The following is a 22,469-nucleotide window of genomic DNA, read 5'->3' on the forward strand; positions in this document are numbered from 1 at the left end:
GTAATCATCTGTGGTAGACATCTGTCAAGATGATGAACACTCTGAAGAGAGGGTTTTCTACAGAACTTTCAACTAAGCAAATAATGGCTTTGGTGTAGATTGTATGTCGATTCATTTACCTCCAAAAATGGGTGCGTTTCAATTTAGCTTTATGCAAATAATGTATTTCATTTTACTGTTTTATTCAATTTGAAAACTTATTGGTGTTCTTTTTTTTTTTTTTAGTACAGTTTTTATGAACAGTTTGACCGTTAAGATGTCTTGGCCCTCATATTCAATTCATTCATTTTTATGAAAAAGATGAAAAATTTACATTTCTGAAACGTCTTAATGAAATGTAATGGCACACATCCCATAAGTGATGAGCAGAACTGTGTCTGGACTTTGTTGGATTCAAAACCATCTTGGTTGTGTGTGCCAATGTGAGAGCCGTACGCGGTACTCCAACGCATGCGCGGTTTGCTCTCGTGAACCAGAAGTGTTCTGTGATTGGTCAGAACAAAGCAGCAGCTAAGCGGGTCAGACCAACATGGAAACGTCGTCTTCTGTTTTTTGCTCCAATTTAACCACTTATATTGACGAGTGGCGGCTGTCGTGAGTCAAGCACTCTCAGCTTTGTAATAAACCCGTCATATAATCGTGATTTCAGTCCTCAATGAGCGCGCGTGTTAGCAGTGTGAGCTAACTCCTGGTTGAGACGCTTAGCTTGTTTACAGCTAAGAGGAGTGAAAGCAGGTAACACAACATATAACACGATATGTTGTTGTGCATGCGCTGTTGAATTAACGTATGTTGATGTCCCAACTTCTATGGGGCTGTTTACACCTAGTAGAACTTATGAAGAACGCTATGAATGAGTTAGTGTAACTTTGAAAAGGTGGCAACTTGCTGTTACTATCAAGTATCCATAATAGTGCCTTAAGTCGACTGCTCTTGACAAGAGAATGCAGCATATTGACCATTTATTTGGGTTTGCAAATGATGACTAAAGATGTGTCCATACTCGCAAGATGTTAGATGATATATATAATGCTAACACTCTGCCATCTCTACTCCACAGCATGAACTACCCACCAACCAAGCGGCTGAGAGGGCTTAACCATGAGGTTCCAAAGTTAGATGCCTTTGATGACTCATTTGGAGATGATGGGGACTTCACTCAGGATGACTTGGATGAGATTGATATTATCGCTTCCCAAGCCTTTACTTCGTCATCTGTCAATGGTGTTGGGTCTAAGCCAGGAATGAATGGAGGAGACCCCGGTTTAGGCTTTGTTCACCATGGTGGACCCAGTAAATCGGTGGGCAGAGATAATATGGGTGTGTTCTCTGGCAATAAGAGAAACACTGAGTTGGCCGGCCAAGCACCGGGTAAGTTGACATGTCTTAGTTATTTGTGTCTAATAGGATGGTGTCTGCAGTTAGCACTGAAGTGTAATTTGTTTTTCTTGCACCCTTCCGAAATTGTAGTCCATTCAAAAGTGTATTTTCTAAATTCCTTCGTGTCCTACGCTTGATTTGTTCAGGTAACAGGCAGCATCAGAGCAGCACAGGCAAAGAAGACTCTTACAGCCTGGTGGAGGCTGATCACGCGGGTCTGAAGAGAAAGGTGAGGCAAAAATGGCCTTAAATCTGTAAGAATTGCGGTAATTATTCTTCATAAATGTTGTCAGCTGAAAGAGGTGGAGGATGAGATCATATTGAAGAGCGGGGAGATCCGCGTACTGAGGGATTCTCTTAAGGCAGCTCAGCAGGAGAAAGAAACACAGAGACAGAACCATGAGGTTTTGGAAAAACAGAGACAAAAGGAGCAGAACGACAAGGAAAAGGAGCTGAACCGGAAGGTGAGATGCTGGACTATCCGGTATTTGATGAAGGAAGAGCTGAACGTGGCATTCTTCTCTTTGCTCAGGTTCAATCTCTGAAGTCTGAGCTGCAATTCAAAGATGCAGAGATCAATGAGATGAGGACAAAACTTCACAGTACGGACAAAATGAAAACTGCTTCACTTCTCAGGAACAGGTTGGTTCTTTATCAGTGTAATTCCTTTACCGTAATTTCCGGACTATAAGCCTCTACTTTTTTCTTGCGATCTAAACCCTGTGGCTTATACAGCAACGCAGCTGATACATGGGTTTTTACAGGCTGCATGATGCTCTATGATGCCAAATATTGAGCCTCCAATGAAACCAACGAATTCACAGGTGTTTTATTTACCTTATAGCGTTCAAAATGTGCTGTTTTCGTCTGCGTGTCTGCAGCTCCGCCAACAGAGTCAATCTTCTGGAGGACTTTAGATGAGAACCACCACAGACTGTGGTGTCAGAAATTCGGACACGCTGGCTAAACCGGCAGATTTTTCACGTTTTAATGCAAATAAAAGATGTGAGGAGTTCATGATTCAATTTCAGAACATTGCCGAGTTTGTCTCATGAGCCAGTCACAATGCTAGACCCCGTTTTCAAAACTAGTTCTGAAGTGATCCTCATACATTTTTATGCCGGGTGCACCACTGACCTCTCTACGATGCAGACAGCTCCACTACACCACTACGGATTTGATGATTCAACGTAACAAAAAAGGACATTTTAATATTCTTTATGCATTTTAATTGTGTAAATCACGAATAAATAGCCAGCAAATGTGAGCCACTTTGATTTGCCCAACACATCTTTGTATCGATGACTTTGATCTTCAGCGGATCTTTTTCTACTTCTCTCAGCCCAAAAGTGACCACCACGCACCACGGGAGTGGAAGCAGCTCGTCTTCACCGTCGAGCCACAGTTTCATCACCAAAGAGACGTTTGGAGCTGAGGTGCCCTCTAGAACAGCTCCGGGTAAATCTATTGGCAAGAGACTGAGAGATGGTGAGTCACAGAAAGAAGTGATTCACAGTTCACAGAGGTCAACATCTACGTTTGTGCCCAAACAGATAAAATTGTTTCCAGCAGCAAGTCCTGTGAGAAAGTAGACATTTCCCGCTCAGACCCGTTTTTGTCCATCAGACCAGCCAATCGGCAGCCCAGAGGTCAGTCATGATAAAGTGAAACTTCTCCAGGGTGATGCAGGTCATGAATGAGTCTGAGTCGCTGGATTAAAAATATGTCCAACCCAGGCATTCAAAAACTTTTCTGTTATGAATTAAAAATTAGCTTTTCCTGTTTTGATAAATCAAACACAGACACCAAAGCAAAGCCTCAGATGTCCTCATTGACCTGAGCCACTTCACCGAAATGCTCAAAGCTTCATGTTGAACATTTTGAACTTTGTTTAAATGTTCTGTTACTGTGGAATGTAGGTAGTGTTTTGCTGGGATTGATGCTGCAGCAGCCTCTATTGCCAAGCAGTCTTTGCCTCTCTCATCTGCTGTCAACCAACATGGCCGACATCAGCTTGTCTCTTGGGTATGAAGACTGCATCCAGTTTGACTTGTCTTAAGAATGTCATGAAAAACAGCGGTGTTTGCTTTGTCATCAGCAGACATTTGGTCAGCCCTTGTCTTCACCCTGTTGCCTTACATCCCCGTGCCATGGGTGCTGGAGCTTCCAGGTCAGCTCTGAGTCCGGTCCAAAGTCTGGCTGTAACAGGACTGATGATGCTGAGTCACAGTCGAGTGCCCACAGGAGCCAGCAGCAGAAACCAGAGGTGTGCTGAGTGAAGCACTTGTTCTGATTCTGTCTTAATTCATTTAGGTCGAATGCTCAGTCAGAGGTCCAGAACACGTAACTATAATTGTGGAGAACACTCCCATCTTGTGGCAGAATTGTGTAACTACACTGAATGCAAACTGGAAAGAGGGGTTCAATCCTAGAAAAATTAGGTGTTTTAGTGAATTAGTGGTCACAAATCATTTTTTGTGCCAGCATCAAAAGCATTCAGGCATATTGTGATGTAAAGCTTCTATTTAAAATTAATAAATATTTGGATATCCACTATATTACCAAAGGTATTTGCTCAGCCATGTGATCCAAATGATCAGAATCAGGTGTCCCTGTCACTTGGCCTGGCCACAGGTGTATAAAATCAAGCACTGAGCCATGCCGAGTGTTTTGACAAACATTTGTGAGAGAATGGGCCGCTGTCAGGAGCTCAGTGAATTCCAGTGTGGAACTGTCACTAGGAATCCACCTCTGCAACAAATCCAGTCGTGAAATTTCCTCGCCGAAATATTCCATAGTAAACTGTCAGCTTTATTATAAGAAAATGGAAGAGTTTGGGAACAACAGCAACTCTGCCACAAAGTGGTCGGCCATGTAAACCGACAGAGAGGGGTCGGCAGATGCTGAGGAGCATAGTGCAAAGAGGTTGCCGACTTTCTGCACAGTCAGTTGCTGCAGAGCTCCGATCTTCATGTGTGGCCTTCAAATTAGCCCAAGTACATTAAGCAAAGAGCTTCATGGAAAGTGTTTCTAAGGCAGAGCAGCTGCGTCCAAGCCATACATCACCAAGTGCAATGCAAAGCACCGGAGGCAGTGCTATAACTGGACTACAGAGCAGTGGAGACGCCTTCTCTGGAGTGATGAATCATGCTTTTCCATCTGGCAATCGGATGGACCAGTCTGGGTTCTGAGGTTGCCAGGAGAACAGTACATTTCAGACTGCATTGTGCGAAAGTGTTTGGTGGAGGAGGAATTATGGTGTGGGGTTGCTTTTCAGGATCCTTGAATCTGTGAAAGGTCAGTGGATCGTTGCTCAGGCGTTGTCCTGCGTTCTACCCCGAGTTGCATTTGTCTTGTAAAAAAAAAAAAAAAAATATATATATATATATATATATATATATATATATATCAGCATCTAAATTGAAGGCACTTAGAGGTTCAAGTAATCCAGGATGCTCCCAACCTTGTGGGAACAGTTTGGAGTGGGCCTCTTCCAACATGACTGTGCACCAGTGCACAAAGATCCATAAAGACATGGATGACAGAGTCCTGACCTGAACATGAAAGAACACCTTAGGGATGAATTAGACTGGAGACTGAGAGCCAGGCCTTCTCCATCAACATCAGTGTGAGACCTCACCAAAGTGCTTTTGGTGAAAAATTCCTATAAACACACTCCTCAACCTTGTGGACAGTCTTCCCACAAGAGTTGAAGCTGTAATAGCATATTGAACCGTATGGGTTACAAATGGGAGGCACTTAAGTTCATGTGGGAGTCAAAGCAGGTGTGCACATACCTTTGGTAATACAGTGTATAAATATGTATCAGGTTTCACGTAGACACTTAGCCTCTCATATCAAATTAATCTTCCTGTCGTGATGCAGGTTGTGTCCCGGAGCTGTGCACTTCCTTCCTTTGTTGGACCTCCACCTGACGCGGTTGTGTCGAACTATGGACTCCCCCACTGCAGTCGGCTCACGCTCCACCACTGCTGGCTGTAGTTCTGCTGCTGGACTGGATGGGTCGTACGATTGTGGTGCAGTGTGTTTTAGTGTGGAAGAGGCTGGTCTGGCCGCTCTGAGGCTCCTCTACCTGCTTCTGGCTCATAGTGATGAGGTGAGTGGGTTTAATTGTGTCTTCACTTCTCTGACACGTTGTTTATTTACTACAGATAATGAATATCTGAAGATGCAACGAAAAACTCAGACCAGCAGACTACTTTATTAAACCCATTGGCAGGTTAAGAGGAAGTTTAGATTCCAGGAACATTGGAGCGTTATTATTATGAAGATGAAATATGTCCCCATTTTTCCTTTTTAGGTTGTAGAATGTGTGTTGACAAAGCGGAACTCCGTGCCAGACAGACACAAGGTACGTGTCAATAAAAAAGTCATCTGAATTTTCTCACTATTGTTCTAATCTTTTTGGCAGATATTTATGTTCCACCTCACTGTGTGTTTCAGACGGAGACCACCGCTGGAGACCTGAATCTAAACTCCCAGAATGCTCTGCTCCAGTCTGTTCTGCAGCTGTGTGACGTTGGTGGCAGCAGCTCCAGGCAGGAGGACCTTGTCTCGTCTGCCTTGAGGATTCTGTCTGTTCTGCTCAAGCGAACTCCACCAAGACTGAATGACCGGTGAGACCACGTACACTGCCATGGCCTGAGTTCTTCGTACTGAGCATTAAGACCTTGATGATTTTTTATAGTTTGCATCTCATCGAAGTGTTCTGTTCTCCTTTATGTTGTCTCCTTAGGCTGGTGTGTGTGTTACCGGTGGTGTATGCATGTGTGTCAGTAGACGCAAAGCCACGCACAGTTTCCGAGTTTGTGTCTGTTCTCACGGCCATGTCTGACCACCCGCCTCTGGCTCTGCAGCTCTGCTCTCGACATGGTGAGGTTCTCTCACGGCAGTCACCCATGAAACCAAGTTTCAATTCGCTTGTCGCTAACCCCGTATGAATGATGATGATTTATTGACAGAATGTCTGAAACGTTATTATTGTTTTGTTGCGTTTGTTGATTTGGTTTTTCTTTTCTATGTCCATCAGATCCGTGTGTGTTCTTGAAATTGTTCCAGTTTGTCAGGAAGAGACGGCCAGATCAGACTCTGCAGGCAGAGCTAATTCAACTGGACCTGCAGGTATCACAGACAGACGGCCATTGGTGGAAAATTTGAGACATCAGCTCACCACATTGGAGCCAAGAAAAAAAAAATGACTTCCCTGTACTTCATGGTTTGGCAGTACTACTATGATGCAGTGACTTGCTCTCCCTCTCTGGTCAACCACCTGTCTCTTTTGTGACTGTGGGAGGTTGCTGGTTTGGTCCTGGCTTCAGATGTTTTTGTGTTGATATACATGGTATTAGGCGGTGATACAGGGTCTCATGTGGTCTGATGATTTGCACTGCAAAACTGTATTAAGGTGCTTTCACACTGCGGGTTCTGTCTCGAGACAAAGCTCTTTTGGCTCAGGAGTCCGAGATGTGAACACAAGCAAGTCAGGTTTTGGCCGCGGGCTTGATCCCAGCTGGGGACCTGCACTTTGTCTTGGGAAACTCTCAGCGGGTGGTGAGCATCTTGCCTCAGGCGACGCGGCGCTAGATGCCGGAAACTACATGTTCAGCGCGACTCCACACAAACGTGATAAATGCCGGCCAGTAAAGGGTCTGATCGCTGTCTTCAAAAACACCTTCTCAAACTCCCAAAACACTGAGGTGTGCAGCTAGGAGCTGACTGACTCTGATGTTGTGGAGGAGCGCAGCGGTCCAGGACTCACGGATGTTTGATAACTTGCATGTTTTCGCCTTTATTAGGCTGATAAACACCTGCTTTTATTAACAGACAGATTTGCTTCAATGAATAATGCTGCGCTCTACAGTAACCGTTTTCACTGTTGTGATCTTGCAGCTGTCTGTATGAGGAGAACAGCGAGGAGGAAAGACGCTGGTTTTTCCCAAGTTACGAAGTTGTGAAGATCACCAGATTATTCGTTGATCATTTCTGACTTCGGGACATGGACTTAACTGACTAAAACCTTCACGATTGTCAGTATTCTCGCTCACTGTATAGAAGGTGTTGTGAGAGCAGCGAGGATCAATCAAGGCGCTCCGTATTACGCAGCTTGTTTCCCGTATTTCCTTGTAAAATAAACATGACAACACTCATGTTCATTTTTGGCTGTGAACGCCACATTCTGTTATAGCCGTGGCATCATCTCATATCTGAGGTGAGGACGACTCATAGCGCTAAGAATTGACGCTGAAATAAGGTGGTCAACTCGATGTTGGTAAATTGGTTGTCGCGTGACTCATGACAACTTCCTTGATTTTGCGCAGAGCATCCCCAGTTGAGCAGGAAAAAAAGAGACATTGGCTGAGGTGCAGAGTTGCCCAGCAGGGGGCAAATCGGACTCAGGCTCCCCGGGACAGAACCCGCAGTGTGAAAAGCCCCTTACTCTTCACACTGTGTTGGCAGGCAATCTGCTTTAGAATTAGAATTTAGAATTACTTTTTCCATATGCGGTTACAGTTCCAAAAGGTTTGTTAGCATTCTTAAGTTCCTGGGTAAAGATTTGTTTTTAATGTTTCCTAGATGATTCAGTTGTTGAGCAGTCTCACTCGGACATCAGAGAGCTGGATCAGAGACAGCAGCTGCCAGTGCCACGCCGAGGTATCGAGCGAATCCTCTCAGACTCCATCATGGCAGGAATGCCTTCTTGCCTGAACAAAACATGAAAACAAATCTTTTTCTGTTCTTCAATGTTTGTTTCTCAGCTGGTTCAGACGGTCGTGATCGTTTTCCACCGTCAGTGGCTTGACCTTCGAGGTTCAACAGAGTACTCAGGTCAGTTCATCGATTGTATGTTTGAAAAGGTTGGGTGAGGTGTTGAGATCGTCGCAGGGATGACGTGGATGATCTCCTCTGCAGGTGGTCACTCTGACGCTGGTCCACTCTGGTGGAAAGCTTCAGCGGTGTCTCTGCTGAGAGAATGTCTGCTGCTGCTGCACTGGCTGCTCCTGCACCACAGTAGCTTCTCTGACAGCTGTAGATCACTCCTCCACATGTATGATCAGGTCATCCCCGCAGTCAGGGACACCCTGAGGAAGATCCCAGACCTGAGCGAGAGTGAAGGTACACGCAGCTGGGGCAAGCGCCTCCAGCTCAATCCCTCTTCCTGATATCTCCAACTTGTCCACCCTCTAACCGTCTGGCCTCTAACTTCCTGTCTCAACTGGCTCCTGAGTCACGCACTGAAATACTCATCGTGATCGTCACTGTTTTCTCTCTCTTCCAGAACTTGCGTTGGAAGAAGTCTGCCGCTCAGAGGCAGATGATGCAGACGACGCTGAGGAAGAAATGGACACTGGATCTGCTTAAAGGACGTGGATGGAACACCTGTTTATCATTGCAGAGAAACTTGGAAAAACTCAATGAAGTCACCATACTTACTTCTGTCTACTACTTTGTAGTTTGTTTTTTTTTTGCTCAATGTTTTTTTAAAATTCTCCACCGTCTAACCTTCCATGAACGGAGGACTTGGGCCTGTGTTTCGCACGTGCCAATGGGCTGATATGAAAGATAAATAACACGTACATTGACTCAATTGTGTCGACGTCTGACGTCCTCAGACACGGGCTGTTTTTTTTGCTCTAGGTTGATTAAACCAAGACAGCCACATGGAACATGAACGATTTATTGGTCAGACATCAGAGAAGATCACAACAGAACAGACGTGTCAAACAACTCTGCTACATTTTCAGCGGAGACTAGAATACCAAAGTCAAAGAAGAACCAGAGCTGGCTTCATCTTGACGGATCCTTGAATCTGTGAAAGGTCAGTGGATCGTTGATCAGGCATTGTCCTGCGATCTACCCCGAGTTGCACTCGTCTTGTAAAAAAAAAAATAAAAAATTATCAGCATCTAAATCGAAGGCACTTTGAGGTTCAAGTAATCCAGGATCACTCTCTGGGGTCTGTGGGCTTCTGAAGCGAACAATACCACGACTTAATGTCCAAAATTGCAAACAAGCAGGTCAGGCTTGTGGATTGGCAGGGTACTACACAACAAGGAGGCTAACTGAGAACTGTTCTGGTCCTATGAGGACTTTATTATACGCCTGATTGATCTCAAACTAAACTTCAAATATCGTGTATGGATAAGGGGCCCGAATCCCTCATTTGAACCATCAGTTTAAGCGTTACGATGCTAAACCTATGTTGGCTGCAAAGCATTTGCCGAACTGTGAGGTTAGTGCGTGAAGGTGGCAAGTCGCAGCAGAAGTGTCTAGTGTTTTTCAGTCCACTAGGGCACCACCTGATCGTCCTCTTCTTCTTTGTTAGCTAGTGTAGTGGTGCGATTGGTCAGCCACGGGTGAATCAGCAGCTCCGACACCTCCAGTCTTTCAGCCGGAGTCTTCCTGAGCATGCAGCTGATCAGACACTTGGCCTGCGCAGAAATCCACGCGGGCAAGCTGAACGTCCCGCTGCGGATTTTGGCGAACAGAGCGGCTGGCTGCGTGTCTTGAAACGGGTAGCGTCCGATGAGCATGGTGTACAGAGACACGCCCAGGCTCCATATGTCGGCGGCTCGTCCAGAGTAAGTTGTGTTTCCTTTGGTGAGCAGCTCGGGCCCGACGTAGGCGGGGCAGCCGTGCCGGTCCGTGAGGGAGTCGTTCTTGTAGTCTCCCGACAGCGTGACGCAGTCGTTGAGGCCAAACAGCGCAATCCGAGTCCTGCAGGTACAAGCTGGGCTTAGAACTAGTCATGTGACCAAACGCATTCCCACTCGGAGCCTCACCTGTATCTGTCCATGAAGACGAACCTGCGAAGTTTCAGGTGCCTCAGCACAACGCCGTGATGATGACAGTGCTCAACGGCATTCAGCATCTGAGTAAACAGCGACGCCGTCTCCTCTTCGCCCAAACGCTTCCGGCTGCGCACGTATGCGTGCATGTCGCCGTAGTGATCCGGCAGGAAGATGTAAACTGAGTCTTGGCCAGTCACTGTGTCGAGCAGCTCGCAGATGTTGTCATGCCGGCCCACGCGCGCATAGGCGGCCAACTTCTCCTGGTAACCGAGCAGAGGGAGCACCTGCACCAAGACGACGACAGAGGAGGTGAGCAGGGGCGTGAACAAGCACGCAGCGTGACGCCGCCGCCGTGTCTTACCTGACAGGTAAAGGGTTGCTGAGTCAGCGCGTGCACAGCCCGGTAAGTGTCCTCCCCTTCACAACGCTCCAACAGAACGTAAGGTCCGACTTTCCCCAGGGACTGGTTCCCGTCAGACTTCGGGGAGGTGCTTCTTGGAAGGCAGGGTGCCAGGCTGTTTGTGGACCGAGGCGGAGCTAAACAGATCCTTTTGTGCCTGGGTAAGGCCTCCTGCTTTTCGTCCAGCAGCCTCTTCAGACATCTTTGCGATTTGGCCGCGGCCACTCCCACTCTCATCTGTGAAGTGAGCAGAGACGTTCAAGGATCTCGGTTTGTCACTGAGCTTGACATAAAATATTGACTGCATTGAATGTACATTCATTTAATACCAAACTGTTTTTGCTAAAGCAGCTTGCTTTAAATCAAATTAAAAGTAGTGATTTTTTTTGGGGGGGGGTTGCACTCTTTTGATACGCAAAATGAGACTTTTTAATTTTATTTACTCAATTATTCTGCATGATTTCCTGCTGGCAGCGCCCTCTACCGGTGACTCCTCAGCATGTCATCCATGGCTATCTCCAACAGCAGAGGTGGAGAAGCACAGTGCGTGCGCGTGAGCGACTGTGGTGCTCGCATGTCCCACTGTTAACGTGTCTATAGGCTCCATGATGCAACTTCCTGTAAGCTGACAGATGCGCCCGCTTTCAGATTGTTGCATCACAGCACAACAGTTTATAGTTTAAACAGCCTTTAAATACAATCAACACCTAACACTCACTCACTCACTCACTTCGTGTGTGTGTACGGAAGAGAGAGGGAGAGAATTCGGTGAGGCTCGACAGTGTGGAAACCTGCTGTTGAGCTTCGGTGAAACACCCTGAGTCACAGTTGTGGTAACATCATACCCCCCTGACGCACACACGATCGTCCTCTTTCACTTTCTGTCTGACTCAACCTCAGCAACTCACATGCAAAGCTCTGGATTCTTCTGGACTGTGGTGTAATCACTCAATGGCTCATGAAAACTTTTTTTTTTACTTCAAACTTGTCATGTTTGGTCTGGTTCTGAAAGGCGCCATTTAATAAAGCTATGAGTATTTATATTTGATTTATATTTCATTTCAAAACGGTCAATTGGGGGCATCTCTTTATTTTTCACCAATAAATAAAACAGTGATAATTCTGAAACATGAACATGTCTTTAGTTCCAACATAAAAAAAATATAAAAATAATGCGATACTCTGTCTTGAATAAGAGGGGATCCTGATTTCAACTGTAATAATTTGTTGTTTAATTCTGTCTGTCCCAGCTACTTGGGGCACAAGGCGGCAGACGGGTGGACAACTATTGCAAAATCCAATCAAAGCATATTTATTTAAAAACAATAAAAACTCAAATCAATTGAATCCAAAGCGTTTTTTGCCATTATTTTATTTGTGTTGTGTTAAAACAAATGCATGAACAGGGTCCAGCGGTCAAATATCATGGTACACCTGTTGGCATATGACTTTCATTTATTTATTCTGATATTTGAAGCAGAATTGAACTCGCTCTCCAAACAGTTGAGGACTTAGTGACACCTTTAGTCATGTCTTCAGAAGGTTCAGAAGTCTCTTTTGCCTCACCACCTTCACCCTCACCAGCAGTTGAGTCAGCTGCGTTTTAATTCACTGGTTAGACCTGACTCGACTTATTCTTCCCACAATGGGGAAATGTGGGTTGTTACAGCAGCATTAAAGACAAACATCATGGCAAAAAATGAACTTTCAAATATAAATTTAAATTATATTAAAAAGTACAGGTTTAATCCTCCAGATTTAGGAGCAGTAAGAGAAGACGAGCAAATCCAGAGGGCTAATGTAATATCAAACTTTTAACTGTGACTTCTTCCCTGTAACAGTAGTCTAGACCAAACCAATCTTTAAAGTCGAAATTTATTTTGAAGAAACTGGATTTTAATTCAGGACGAAGATTTTTCTAGACATACATAGATTAATTATTATATTTGTTTGTATCAGTTAAATAAAAAGAAACGTTTGATCAAGTCCAAAACCTCATTAAAATATATTTAAATTCTGTGTATGCAGCCCGTCCTTCCAATCCACAACAAATATTGGTCTTAAATAGAGGAGGGTTTCCTGCAGAGAATGCAGCAGGCGCTCTTGCAAAACCACCTATGGTGCAATTCCTGCCCACAATTTCATGGGCGATATTTAGTCATGTAGTTTCAGTGAAGACTGTTACTTCCGCTGCAAGCTGCATTGTTATAAAGAGGGAAAGGTGGGGTGCCGATAAAGCAACTGCTAACTTGTGTGGAAGCGGTTTATTGGGTGTTTAAGATGAAGTAAAATTGCCAGCAACAAAAATATAAATCTAAAAATATAGAAGTAGCAGGTTTTGTAATGCAACTATTGCAACTTAAAAACTTAAAAGTAGTTTGTAATGTACATTCAATTTGTCTCTTTGTGACCTTTTGTATTAGAAAACCAATAAAAACATTTGGATTAAAAAAAAAAAACCAACTTAAAAGTAGTGAAGTATTCGTTTGAACTTTTGAATGGCCTTACCTTGTTGCCTTAGTCGTCGAAAAGTGGGCCCAGAGGTTCCGATGAAAACAAGTGTAAGTCCGTTGGTTTTAGCTGAAGTGGGGCTTAAACTGGGTCTCTTCGCCGGTATCACTGGGTCTGACTGGTCGGCGGCGTTTTCTTCTTCTTCGTCGGTTGCGCAACCGACCAGTCAGTCAGCTGTTAATGTTCCAGACGCATTTAAAATGGAAATAGATAGAAAGGTATAAAGGGCGAGTCGGATCGAAATGGACGTCCGAATCCACTGGGAATATCTAAAGTCTTGTTCGCTTTTAAAGTCCAGTGGAGTGGCGTGCGCTCGCCCTGTTCTCCTCCAGAACTTGGGCAGAACTGTCGAACCGGACCGAGTGTTGTTTTCCACTTTGTGTCCTCCCGCGGTGACGTCACGCCGAAGGGCGGGGCGCGATGGTGCAATCTCTGGCAGGTCAGTCGTCAGAAAGTAACCACGTGACTTCTCCGAGCCGCCCTTCCTCCCTGTAGATGTGCGACATCACACGGTCACGGCCTCTGATCAATAATAATTCCGAAGTGTTGCACAATTTGTTGAGAAAAACAGAACTGGCGTCGAAAAAGAATACTTTTTTAAAATTTTCACTGAAGAGCGGTTGTCGCAGCAGGAAGCTTCTTCACAATGTATGACAAAGTGTCAGGTGAAGAGGTCAAAAAGCAGACGCGACAAACCGAGAAAAAAAGTTAGAAGTTGTCATTGGAATGAAAAAGAAAAAAAAAAAAGAAAATATATTAATAAAAATATTTATTAAAAGGAAGAGAAAACATGTGATGGTTTAAATGTGTTTGAAGACAAAAAAAATTCAAGGGACATAATGGAAAGTAGAAATGCTTACAAACAGTTGACAGAGGAAAAATATCTCATTTCATTTGTTTTTCGCCACCTTCCACCATTGTTGCTCATCTAAATGATTGTCCACTGTTGACAATAAGCAACAGCCAAAACTGTGATATGAAGTTATGTGTGATAAAATAACTTCATAAACATGAAATGAGCTAAAGTAGTGTGATCAATTCATGGGTCACTAAGTAGCATTACAACCACAAGAGCGCAGAGCAGAGCCGCGTCCAGTTCCTCACGGGTGAGCGGCCTGCTGCGCTCACACACGTGCTGACCCCACTAGACCTTAATCCCTGTTAACTCTGAACACGTTCAGCATCTGTTGACCTGGTTCACTTCCTCATCTGTTCAGACCTGAAGCCGATCCAATCTCTGCCTTTCATTGATACCCCAGTTAGGGGTGGGCAAACTGTTCCACAAGGGGCCGCAAGTTTTTGTTCCAACCAGTCAAGAGGGCACCTTTTCACTCGAGATGCACATGTAGCTCCTGAAATATCGATGCCTCCGATACCTAAAATCCATTGTCAGACCAAAATATTGAGACTTTTGATACGTGTATGTATATCCTTAACAGGAACAGAGTGAGAAGTAACTAAACTATTGAAGAAGTTATGGCAACACAACGAACCTAGTTCAACATCTAAGGTTTAACCACACAAATGAATATGTTGCATACGCAATGATGAAGTGGAGAGAAGAGGAGTGTTCAGCACCAGGGCAAGACAGACGTCTCTGTCCAAGTCAAGTAATAAATAATATAAATCATAATAATAAAGTAACAGTAATAGTATGTTTATCGCTGAAATAATCACTGAAGTAATCTCACCCATCCCAACTTTAGCCTAGATTATTTCATGTAAGGCAGACCTGGGCAAAGTGGGGCACGGGGGCCATAACCGGCCCTTTGCTTGTGTTTTTGCGGCCCTTGGGAGGTCAGACAAAACTACGCAACTGATAAGTTGTCATTTTCTGTCTTTTTTTTTTTTTTTATCCTGTTTCTGTTTTAGCCAGTACTACCTCAACAGTAAATACTGCGCATTCATGATGACATTTTTGTTTCTTCTTTTCCTTTGTCATTTTAATATTTTCATTTAAAGAATTTTTTTTTTTTAAATAAATTGCCTTTTCATCTCCGATGTTTGGTCCATATTTTTATGATTTCTATTCAAATAAAATGCATGTCCATTGACATTTTAAATATCATTCATGACATATTTACACTTCTTAATATCCTTGCTTCCACTGAACCTTTCATTGTTCATTTCGTCCTTGATATTTAAGATTCACAGTCACAGGTTAATAGTGTATATCAAACATCAAAAATTTGAATAATCATACTGAATATTTTTATTCAATATTTGGTTTAGCACGTTACTGTTATTACTGCTGATAACAGTCATTTTTCCGAAGCATTTTTTGATCCAGTGGATTAGTGGATTTCTAACTTCATTTGAACAGGTAGTGGTATCAACCTTCACCACGGTGGGATCACTGCAGCTCTTCTGCAACATGCATGCACTTGCTGTTGGCAGCTCAGCGGGATCACTGGCATCCACAAGTATCCGTGTTTCCAGACTGTTTAATCCCGCAGGAAGCGGCAACACGTGCTGACTCTAAAGAGATTATTCAACGTTTCCTGTCTAACCTCTGACCCCTGCATGTGCTTGGCCTCACTGGCCTGCTTCCGAGGGACAGGTGAGTCCTGGTTGCAGACTCTTGCGCACACACACTTGCAAACACACGCACACAAAGCAGGTTATCTCCACATGGTTAGCATGTTTTAACGCCACATGATGAAATATTGAAGAAACACAGGGGGAGGACCTCTGAACGTGTGTGTACGTGCGCGTGTGCACAGTTGTGCGTGCATGTTAAATTTTACTGTCTCTTTCATAACCGACGTGATGAAATCAGAGGCCAAGTGTCTGACTCAACTGTGGCCTGCCATGAAACACACACACACACATATTTGTTCTCCGCACTCGCACACATCGGCCTGGTTTTCAGGATCACCTCACATCACCTGCTGCAGCTCCATCTCCACCTGCACGTCTGTCCTTCATCATCCTGTCGGGCCTGGCTTGTGTTCTGGTGGTCCGTCTGCCGCGGTGTTATAGCTGCGGGGCAACGGCGCTCCTGAGCCCCGAGAGCTCACACAGAGTTTAAAATTTGGCAAACAGCAGGAGCTCAGCGAGACGGATGAAGCCCCGGGTGCTCAGAAGATAAAATAACTTGGAGCACATCACTGGAATGCGCCAGGAAGCTTGGTGGTCTTTGCTAAACGCAGATTTAATCAGCTAACTGGGTTGAGCGCAGTATGAAGTTTGAGAGTGGGCGGAAGGCATCTGAAAAGACGCTAGTTTTCATCTGCAGCTGCTCCCAAAGCTGAGGTCATCTCTGAGAAATAGTCACCTTAGCATGACCCTGCGGTGACCTCTCCGCCCTACACATAATGGTGCACCTGTGTGCTCAGTCGTGTTTGTTTCAAATCAGTCCTCCAGATGCCGGTTTCTTCCTTGTCACGCTTTTATCCAAGCTCGTACTTTTCCTCAGTATCACTTACACTTTGCCAAACCTGAATTGCCGCCTCTCCACACAATAACGCACACACACACTCAGAGGTCACGAGGGATGATGCAAAAATGAGATGAGACACTTTAATACTCAATGTGTGTGTGTGTGTCAGAGGAGTAGATGTCTATAAACACACACACACACAGGGGCCTGGGATTGTCGCTGTGATGAAACCAGTAGTAATATCTGCTGTTGGCATGACGACTCAATCCAAAGTGACACCACAATGTGTGTTCGCCAAAGAGCTGACCCTCGCGCAGATAATTCACTTGCCTCTTGCTCTCACCATTATGTTACAAAGACAGAAGGAAAAATTAAAGCACACTGCGCACGTGCAGAATACACAGCTCGCTCTGTGGGCCATTTGCAGGTGCTAGACCCCACACACGAGCGTTACACACTGTGGCACACTTAAGTTAATCCACAAGATCCAGATACGCTGGAAAGGGTGGCATCACCGTGGAAAAAAAACGGCAGTGCGGTCAAGATTGTTGGTCAACTGGAACACCAAACCTGCGCTGTTTATCTGTAAAACTGACCGACTGCCACACTCCTTCCCCGTCCACTTCGGAAAAAAGATTGGCTGCGATCGTTGTTCTTTCATAAGTGGAAGAACTGCCCGCTAGTCCTGGTCTCAGACGATGTGCTGAATAGCCTGGATACCAGCCGTAAAGCGGCCAAACATGACTCAAAATATCTGAATCAAAACGTGCCACGATGTGCATTACTATATGCTAAGAATAAACTTGCTCAACTAACGGAAAATGTACCTCATCTCACACACCTCAATTTTATTTATTTTTTTTAACATCTCACATGTTGATCAAGGCTACAAGTCAGTCATCTGTGTTCACTCACGGGGGATTTATTATTCATGTTTATGAAATGTTTTCATCAAACATTCAGTCAAAGCACATGATAAGGAGGAATTTCAGGCAGAGCCAACCAGGTCTACTCATTCATTTTGAGTTCACATCGTAGCTCTCCTGGTACGGATCAATTCCACCCATTTTTCAAGGTACGGAGCCGACTTTGGCGCTTCGGAAATCTGTACAATTCATCCCTGAAAAAAATACGGTGAAGGATTCTTTGGCAAGTTTTTCTGTTCACTCTGTCCTTGAATCTGCTTTTTCTTGCACATTGTTTCTAAGCTCTTTTGTATCACTTTTTGCACTTTATAATATTATTTCTTTCTATTTTATTGTGATCTGTTGTGTACAGAGCACGTTACGAACACAATTTCCCTCGGGAAGTTTTTTGATTCTGCTTCTGCTTGGTTCTCAATAAAGCTTAAACCTGTCCGCCATGTTGGCGTGGCTCCTCAGGCGCTCATTCACACCGTTCAAGCGCTTCCCCAGGTGAGTTTCATCAGCCCCTAATTAAGAGAGCAACTCTCCAACCCTTCACTCATTACGACTAATTATCACACAGACAGAGATGTCTATTCTCCAGGTTCTGAACGTTCGCATCACATTTAAGAGCAGACCAGCTGTGACAAGTGGAGGAGGAAAGAGGGCTGCTCTTTCATGTGCAGTCACTGGAAACCAAGGCATTGAAAGTGAAGACTTCATGGTTTGGTGCAGGATGTGCTTCATATTCATATTTTTAGTTTAATAAACATTAGCAGCATTGGTTGATCAGATACATCATTCATACTGCCATCATGTTCTTTCACTCAAGACTGTCTTAATTCAATCTAGTCCAAAATAACACGGTAGTGTTCCCAGGGATTGAGCTCATTGAAAGTGTCTGAAGTCTGACCCGGTGTCAGTGGGGAGCCAAATGTCAAAATGAACACACGTTTTTTTCCTGATTTAGAAGAAATCTTTGGCATTATTTTCACAGATTTAGCTAATATTTGTTACATTTGAGATGCTACACTTTTGTGTTACATCCCATTGTTTCATCTCTGTATGTGTTCTAACTAAATGCTAAATCTTGATTCCAGAGCCAGCACCATGTAGTGCAGCTCACACACCTGCCACAGTAGCGCTTTCCAGTTGCTGCTGGGTCGCCAGTTCAAAAATCAAACACTTTCAGTTGCGAGCCAGATGGGCGGTCAGAGGAGTCGAGGACCAGAAAGGGGCGTCTAAATCTCCACTTGAGGAAAGTGGTATCTAAATCCTTAAAACTGAGATCTAAGATTTAGATTTAAGATTTAGATTTAGTTATAACATTTAGATTTAGTTTTTGATATAAGATTTAGATTTAAGATTTAGATTTAATACTTACTTAAATTTAGATGTAATATTTACATCTAAGATTTAGATTTAATATTTAGATTTAGTTATAACATTTAGATTTAGTTTTTGATATAAGATTTAGATTTCAGATTTAGATTTAATATTTAGATTTAATATTTAGATCTAAGATTTAGATTTAATATTTAGATTTAATACTTAAGATTTAGATTTAAGATTTAGATTTAGATTTAAGATTTAGATTTAGTTAACATTTAGATTTAGTTTTTGATATAAGATTTAGATTTAAGATTTAGATTTAGTTATAACATTTAGATTTAGTTTTTGATATAAGATTTAGATTTAAGATTTAGATTTAGTTATAACATTTAGATTTAGTTTTCGATATAAGATTTAGATTTAAGATTTAGATTTAGTTATAACATTTAGATTTAGTTTTTGATATAAGATTTAGATTTAATATTTAGATCTAAGATTTAGATTTAATATTGAGAATTAGATTTAATATTGAGAATTAAGATTTGGATTTAGCATGTAGATTAGCGTTTACTTTTAACACTGAGAACTTAACATTTAAGTGTAGTGTCTCAAACGTGACAAATATTTGCTAAAATGTGTGTCAATATTGCCAAAAATTTCTGCTTAAACTGGAAAAAAACAGGTGTCTTCATTTTTATATTTGGCTCCACATAAGTGACTGCACCCTGTTGGACTGAAACAACTCATCAGCAAGGCATGTAAGAGAGGCACATCAGACTCATGCCACTGCCAACGTACCCAACCAAGCACCAACAGCGTGATACTTGCACCAAGAAAAACAAACACAAGCCTAAGTCACTCGGGCAGACCTTGGAAATCCAGCCCTCAAAGGTTACTTCAGACATCTGACTGGTGGCAAGGTGTGCTCCTGAATGGTTGGAAGAAAAACCTGGCCCCACTGTGGCACTATGTGGAGCTGACTGCCTACTCCTGCATTCCTTCATATGATATTGCATGTTTTACACTGTTTTCACAAACCTTTATTCTGAAACAATCTTGTTTCAAAAACTGGAAGCACTGAATAAATAAAAGTACACTTCTAATGCAATGCAAACATTGCTGAACAACTGCTAATAAATGAGAACTTTTTACGGATCTAATGATAACATGAATGGAGTGACAACAGTATTGAACTACACTTGAGTATTTTTTCCAGGCCATTAGTTTAATTTCCCACCAAAAATGTATTTGCACATTTTGTTTTTTTCTCTTGTTTGGATTTTTAGATTATTATTATTAACACTATTGTTCAGAATAGGGTTTTTTTAAGTCATTTTTTACTAAAATGACATTTGAAAATGACTTTTTTTTTTAAAACGTTTTTGCTCACACATAAGTGAGTTGCAATGTAAAGTTTGCACCAGCAAAGCAAAAACATCTTTTGTGCTCAATAAACTTGGCAGTTGTTTGCTGTTGTGTATGGGACCCGATATATTTGGTTTATTTCCGATGATGTTTTGGAGATGTTTCTAGATCTGCACATTTTATTCCAGAGTTCAGTTAAGCTTTGAAAATGATGACATTTTGTGTGTATATTCGCATATTTCCATGACTGTTCCATATTGAATTTAGGAATGATTGTTTGCATTTAAGCAGGTATGTGAATACACCGATCCCCCGCAACACTCTGGTTTGGATTATGTTTTATATGGATAATAAATAAATAACTGTCAGTCAACGTTTCACAGCCTCATATTTAATGTAAAAATTGTGTAAATTTCATCTTTTTTCATCATTGTTCGTCATTATTGACTTCCTCTTGTGTCTGCTGCTTCTTTAGTGTGTGTTGGGGTCAAACAACACAATACTGGGGCGGCTGTGTTTTCCACTGCTGCGTGGCTGCCAGCCGGTGTGCCGACACATGTTTGACACCAGAGATCCACACGGACTCTCTATCCGCTCCAATTACACAGTGTGTCATCATCAACAGAGGAGAAAAGTGTGTTTATGAGGCTGATGGAGAGTGAGACTTGTGAGGAGCTGGGGGAAAAAAAAATCTGTTTTCTTTCCCTCTGAAGTTTGGTACCATTATGGTCGGACCGGTTTCAGACGACTTGTCAGAGTATCGTTCAATGACTCGTTTATCTTTCGTTTCTTGTTGCTCTTTGTCTTGTCACTCCGTTTTTAATGCAGTTCTGCTGTTATTTACCACATTTACCACTTCCTGCTGCACTTCCTGTTGGTTGTGAAAGCTTATGATTTCATTTTAGATTTTTTTTTTTCATTCATTACCGGTCAGATCTAAACTCTGGAAATGTGTTAAGTAATGTTAAATCACAGTAGCAACTAAGTTAGCCTCCAGTCACTTAAAATGAAAAGTTTCAGCGCTCTTTTTCATTTTAACATGAGGTACATATTGAGGTGGAAGTTATTCATGCTGTTCCCACCTCGAACTGAGGAGACTGTTAGATGCCACCACTGTTAAAATAACACACCAACAAGTGATCAAATGAATGAGAGGGCATTCTCATTCATTTGATCCGCGCAAGTTGATCCACATTTTTAGGCCGAGCGTTTATTGCAAGCAGTGTTTTATGAAGCCAAAATGTCTGCTGGATTTAGCTGGAACTGCTCATTAGTCATGCGTCACCTCCAGTATTAAATCATTTCAAAGCCAGCCCACTTCCAAAGAACCATGAAAGTTTCATTGAACTGTGTTTGCCTGTTGTGGAGTTACAACTTAGGCAGGGTATTTATCATTTATACGTGTGTTTTTCGATGCAGAACCACCAGATTCAGGAACAGTTTTGTTCCTGGTGCTGTCAGGCTGCTGAACGTTAGACAATAGCTGCAGTACTGTTTATTTGTACATCTTCCTGACTAGTATTTATCTCATATTTATTTATTTTTGGACATATAGTTTTTGTTTTTGGGAACCGGAGGCCTCAGACCGAAATTACGTTGCCATAATATAGTGATATGGTTTTGTGCAATGACAATAAAGGAAGTCTAAGTCTAAATAGTCGTGGTAATGACTAGTGGTGACACACAACGTTTCCTCACCCATATCATAGTGCTATCTGCTGGTGCCTGCACATTTAATGGTTGTCTCAGTTGTTCCAGGCTTTTACAACACGTAGGCTGAGTCTGGACTGCCTCCAGCACCTTGGCTGTACTTCTCATGGCTGGATTTTTCTTTTTCTTTTTTTTTTCTGCAAAGGTGTCGATGGTTCTTCCACACGGTCTGACGGAGGTCACAGGTGCCTTCAGGACCAGGGATGGACAAACCTGGTAAAATGCTCACAAATTATTTATTGGCTTTAAATCTTAATGGAGTGAGATGAGAGAGCGAGTTCTTTTTTTTTTATCAAATTTGATCAGTTGGGAATTTAGAAAATCCATAGTCGTCCAGTGGATGACTTGTCTGCTATGAAACAACAAAAAAAATCGGAACAGTATGAATCTGAATTCTGACTCTGTGTGTGTGTGTGTGTGTGTGTGTGTGTGTGTGTGTGTGTGTGTGTGTGTGTGTGTGTGTGTGTGTGTGTGTGTGTGTGTGTGTGTGTGTGTGTGTGTGTGTGTGGCCCTATGGTTTCATTGCTCTCCTGTGCAACCATCAAATGCAACTTCTGGCAATACCCTTTTCAGAATCTGACACACACTCACGCACTCGTCCATCTCAGTCTGAAACAAACAAAACAAATAAACACACACTCCCTCCATCACCATCCGGCTGCTTTCTGCCGTAA

The 22,469-nt window shown here is 43.0% G+C and overlaps 2 protein-coding genes across 3 annotated transcripts; one reads left to right on the top strand and one right to left on the bottom strand.

Annotated features, from left to right (window-relative positions):
* The first annotated feature begins 456 nt into the window (after window positions 1-456).
* On the top strand, window positions 457-9,437 carry atrip (ATR interacting protein). Of its 2 annotated transcripts, none has more exons than XM_053868878.1 (18): window positions 457-735; window positions 1,061-1,371; window positions 1,527-1,609; window positions 1,674-1,844; window positions 1,913-2,022; window positions 2,723-2,868; window positions 2,934-3,029; window positions 3,300-3,405; window positions 3,479-3,646; window positions 5,266-5,497; window positions 5,702-5,752; window positions 5,845-6,017; window positions 6,137-6,273; window positions 6,431-6,522; window positions 7,975-8,052; window positions 8,157-8,226; window positions 8,311-8,514; window positions 8,678-9,437. In XM_053868878.1, the coding sequence occupies exons 2-18, from the start codon at window positions 1,062-1,064 to the stop codon at window positions 8,758-8,760; spliced, it is 2,310 nt and encodes a 769-aa protein (XP_053724853.1). In that variant the 5' UTR covers window positions 457-735; window position 1,061; the 3' UTR covers window positions 8,761-9,437. The 2 variants fall into 2 exon arrangements, with proteins under 2 accessions (XP_053724853.1, XP_053724854.1); XM_053868879.1 differs by having other exon boundaries at window positions 3,482-3,646; window positions 8,678-9,436.
* On the bottom strand, window positions 9,063-13,483 carry LOC128761029 (tribbles homolog 3-like). The gene is made up of 4 exons (XM_053868880.1): window positions 13,099-13,483; window positions 10,552-10,827; window positions 10,182-10,474; window positions 9,063-10,116 (listed from the first exon to the last, which is right to left on the bottom strand). The coding sequence occupies exons 2-4, from the start codon at window positions 10,825-10,827 to the stop codon at window positions 9,687-9,689; spliced, it is 999 nt and encodes a 332-aa protein (XP_053724855.1). The 5' UTR covers window positions 13,099-13,483; the 3' UTR covers window positions 9,063-9,686.
* Window positions 13,484-22,469: the final 8,986 nt, after the last annotated feature.

Source organism: Synchiropus splendidus, chromosome 6, assembly GCF_027744825.2.
Source record: "Synchiropus splendidus isolate RoL2022-P1 chromosome 6, RoL_Sspl_1.0, whole genome shotgun sequence".
In the NCBI taxonomy this organism is placed as follows: Eukaryota; Metazoa; Chordata; class Actinopteri; order Syngnathiformes; family Callionymidae; genus Synchiropus; species Synchiropus splendidus.

Excerpts from the sequence above, each read along its gene's own strand:
- atrip (XM_053868878.1), top strand. The coding sequence starts at position 1,062 with ATGAACTACCCACCAACCAAGCGGCTGAGAGGGCTTAACCATGAGGTT. Across the intron at positions 1,372-1,526 it reads GTTGGCCGGCCAAGCACCGG|GTAACAGGCAGCATCAGAGC; the intron begins GTAAGTTGACAT and ends TGATTTGTTCAG. Across the intron at positions 2,869-2,933 it reads TGGCAAGAGACTGAGAGATG|ATAAAATTGTTTCCAGCAGC; the intron begins GTGAGTCACAGA and ends GTGCCCAAACAG.
- LOC128761029 (XM_053868880.1), bottom strand. The coding sequence starts at position 10,827 with ATGAGAGTGGGAGTGGCCGCGGCCAAATCGCAAAGATGTCTGAAGAGG. Across the intron at positions 10,475-10,551 it reads AGCAACCCTTTACCTGTCAG|GTGCTCCCTCTGCTCGGTTA; the intron begins GTAAGACACGGC and ends GTCTTGGTGCAG. Across the intron at positions 10,117-10,181 it reads GTCTTCATGGACAGATACAG|GACTCGGATTGCGCTGTTTG; the intron begins GTGAGGCTCCGA and ends TTGTACCTGCAG.